The sequence below is a fragment of the Buceros rhinoceros genome, unplaced genomic scaffold, assembly GCF_000710305.1.
Source record: "Buceros rhinoceros silvestris isolate BGI_N320 unplaced genomic scaffold, ASM71030v1 scaffold26084, whole genome shotgun sequence".
NCBI classification, from domain to species: Eukaryota; Metazoa; Chordata; class Aves; order Bucerotiformes; family Bucerotidae; genus Buceros; species Buceros rhinoceros.
The window spans coordinates 1-2,358 of NW_010408000.1; the positions used below are offsets into that span (position 1 = coordinate 1).

The 2,358-nt window shown below is 52.5% G+C and overlaps 1 protein-coding gene across 1 annotated transcript in view; it reads left to right on the forward strand.

Annotated features, from left to right (window-relative positions):
- Positions 1–139: 139 nt before the first annotated feature.
- The window catches only part of THBS1 (thrombospondin 1), a gene marked incomplete at its 3' end in the record, with an annotated part of 14,511 nt that continues 12,292 nt past the window's right edge, over positions 140–2,358 (forward strand). The window contains exons 1-3 of the mRNA XM_010134733.1: positions 140–206; positions 955–1,532; positions 2,107–2,182. Of these exons, the coding sequence (XP_010133035.1) occupies positions 140–206; positions 955–1,532; positions 2,107–2,182 (721 nt within the window). The remainder of the gene's footprint in view (positions 207–954; positions 1,533–2,106; positions 2,183–2,358) is intronic.

The window sequence follows — 2,358 nt, forward strand, 5'->3', positions numbered from 1 at the left end:
CCCTGTCCCCGCTGCCTCCCGCTGCCCGGCCTTCCTGCCCCCGGGGAGCTGCGGGAGCGCCGGTCCTGGGTGCGACGGCAGCGCCGTGACCTTCTTCCTTGTGCCTCTCCCCAGGCTGGTTCGGAGACAGACTTTTGCCATGGGGCCGACGGCCGTTCTCTTGCTCCTCCTCATGCTCGGTGTCTCGGAGACCAAGCGCTCCGCAGGTAAGAGCAGCGCTGGGCTGGTACTCGGGGCGGTCGGGGAACGGGGAGCTAAAACATAAAAGGAGAAAATGCTTTTTGGTGTCTGTGTAGGCAGCTGAAATGGTGCTTGGTGGTGAGAAGCTCCAGAGCTTTCAATGAACAAAACCTTTTTCTCCTGAGCATCAGCTAGTTGGGAACAGGAAACTTTCTCTGGTGTGGAATTTGTGAAACCTTCAGAAATAGAAATGCAGAGTCCCGGCATTTCTCCAGGATTTGAGTGCTTAGCTTGTCCACGTCTGTGCTGGGCAGAGGAAAGGGGAACACGGTGTAGGAACCGGCTGAAGAAGACATGGGGCAGTAGGCTGCTGCCATGGTGCTACGGAGAAGGTGCTGCTGTGCGTGCCATCACCCAGCTGGACTGAGCAAGCTCGCTGTGCTGTATCCTCACACAGGAATATTGCAGCATCTGGGCTTCCGCCGTCTGTTTCTCCTCTGCTAGAGCCTAATGAGGTGCCAGAGCAGCAGCTACCTCGTGTGTCAGTCAGCAGGCACCTGGCACTCCTGTGCCGACTGGCTCCTGTACAAGAATGCAGATGTGCTGCCACACGGCAGCTCCTGGAGGGACTGCTGTGCCATCAGAGCTACTGCTGGTGCTGTGCCTTGCAGCGTGTGCACCACGAGCCAGCACGTTAAGCAATCCTGGGAGATAGGCACCTACTCAGCCTCTTCTTGTCCCTTACTTATGATGCTTGGTCTGATCTCTCTGCAGAGTCCCGGAGCGATGATGACAGCGTCTTTGATCTCTTTGAACTCATTGGCTACATTCGGAAGGGAGCTGGACGCCGGGCACCCGGGGTGTACCTGGTGAAGGGACCAGAATCCTCCAGCCCTGCTTACCGCATTGAAGATGCCAGTCGCATCCCTGCTGTCCCTGACGCCAAGTTCCAAGACTTATTAGATGCCATCCATGCTGAGAAGGGCTTCATCCTCCTGGCCACTCTCCGGCAAGCCAAGAAGAGTAGAGGCACGCTGCTGTCCGTGGAACAGAAAGATGGCTCTGGTCACGTCTTCAGTCTAGTGTCTAATGGCAAGGCAGGCACCCTGGACCTGAGCCTTTCTGGTGATGGCAAGCAGCAGTTAGTGTCAGTAGAGGACGCCTTGCTAGCTACAGGACACTGGAAGAATATCACCCTGTTTGTGCAGGAAGACCGGGCTCAGCTCTACGTGGGGTGTGAGAAAATGGAGAATGCTGAACTGGACATCCCCATCCAGAACATCTTCACTAGGGACCTGGCCAGCAGTGCCAGGCTCCGTATTGCCAAAGGGGGAGTCAATGACAACTTCCAGGTAAGACTTCCACTTACACTTTTTGCCTGTAAAAAAACCTGTGTTTTCAGTCATCTGCCTTGAAGGTCCATTAGCTTCTGAACCAGCCCAAGTAGCTACAAAGACATGGGTAACAGGGAGAAACGGTTCTGCCACTGACTAGCTTTGGTACATCTGATAAGGACCATCTCTAATTCTACTTAACTTTCATAGCGGAGTTGGAAGGGTGAAGCATTAGATTTGCAGGGATAGAACTTCCTGCAGCAATAAGAAGGCACTGAATCTTCCCAACAGGTAGTTGAAGCTTCATTGCTCAGCTTCTTCTACGAGGTTCAGAAATTCCTGGGTTTCTTTCCTTCCTGCCTGGAGAGTTGCCAGGTGCCTGTGGTCAAGGATGAGAACGTTAGGAAGCCAGGCTTGTTATCCTTAAGGAGACTAAAGCAACTGAAACAAACCAAAGCAAAGTTTCGCTTTGTGATCTGTCTGTCATGAAATGACTCTGAATGATCTTACTCGATCTACCAGCTCGCTCCAGGCGAGTGGCACTTTCCCTCTCAGTCGCTGCAAGTAGCTGTAATTCTTCCTCTGTCCACAGGGACTGCTGCAGAATGTGCGGTTTGTGTTCGGAACGACCCTGGAAACGATCCTGAGGAACAAAGGCTGCTCCAGCTGTAAGTCTGCAATCTTCTGAATCCAATGACCTATTAAAAATAAGATTCCTCATTATGTTAGAAAGACAAGCTGAAACAGACCTCAGAATTATGCTGACATGCAAATCCACATTGCGTAAGAAGCAAGATTAGATTTCTGCAGGCGCCCTAATGAATGCGGTGGCAGCTGTTCAGCA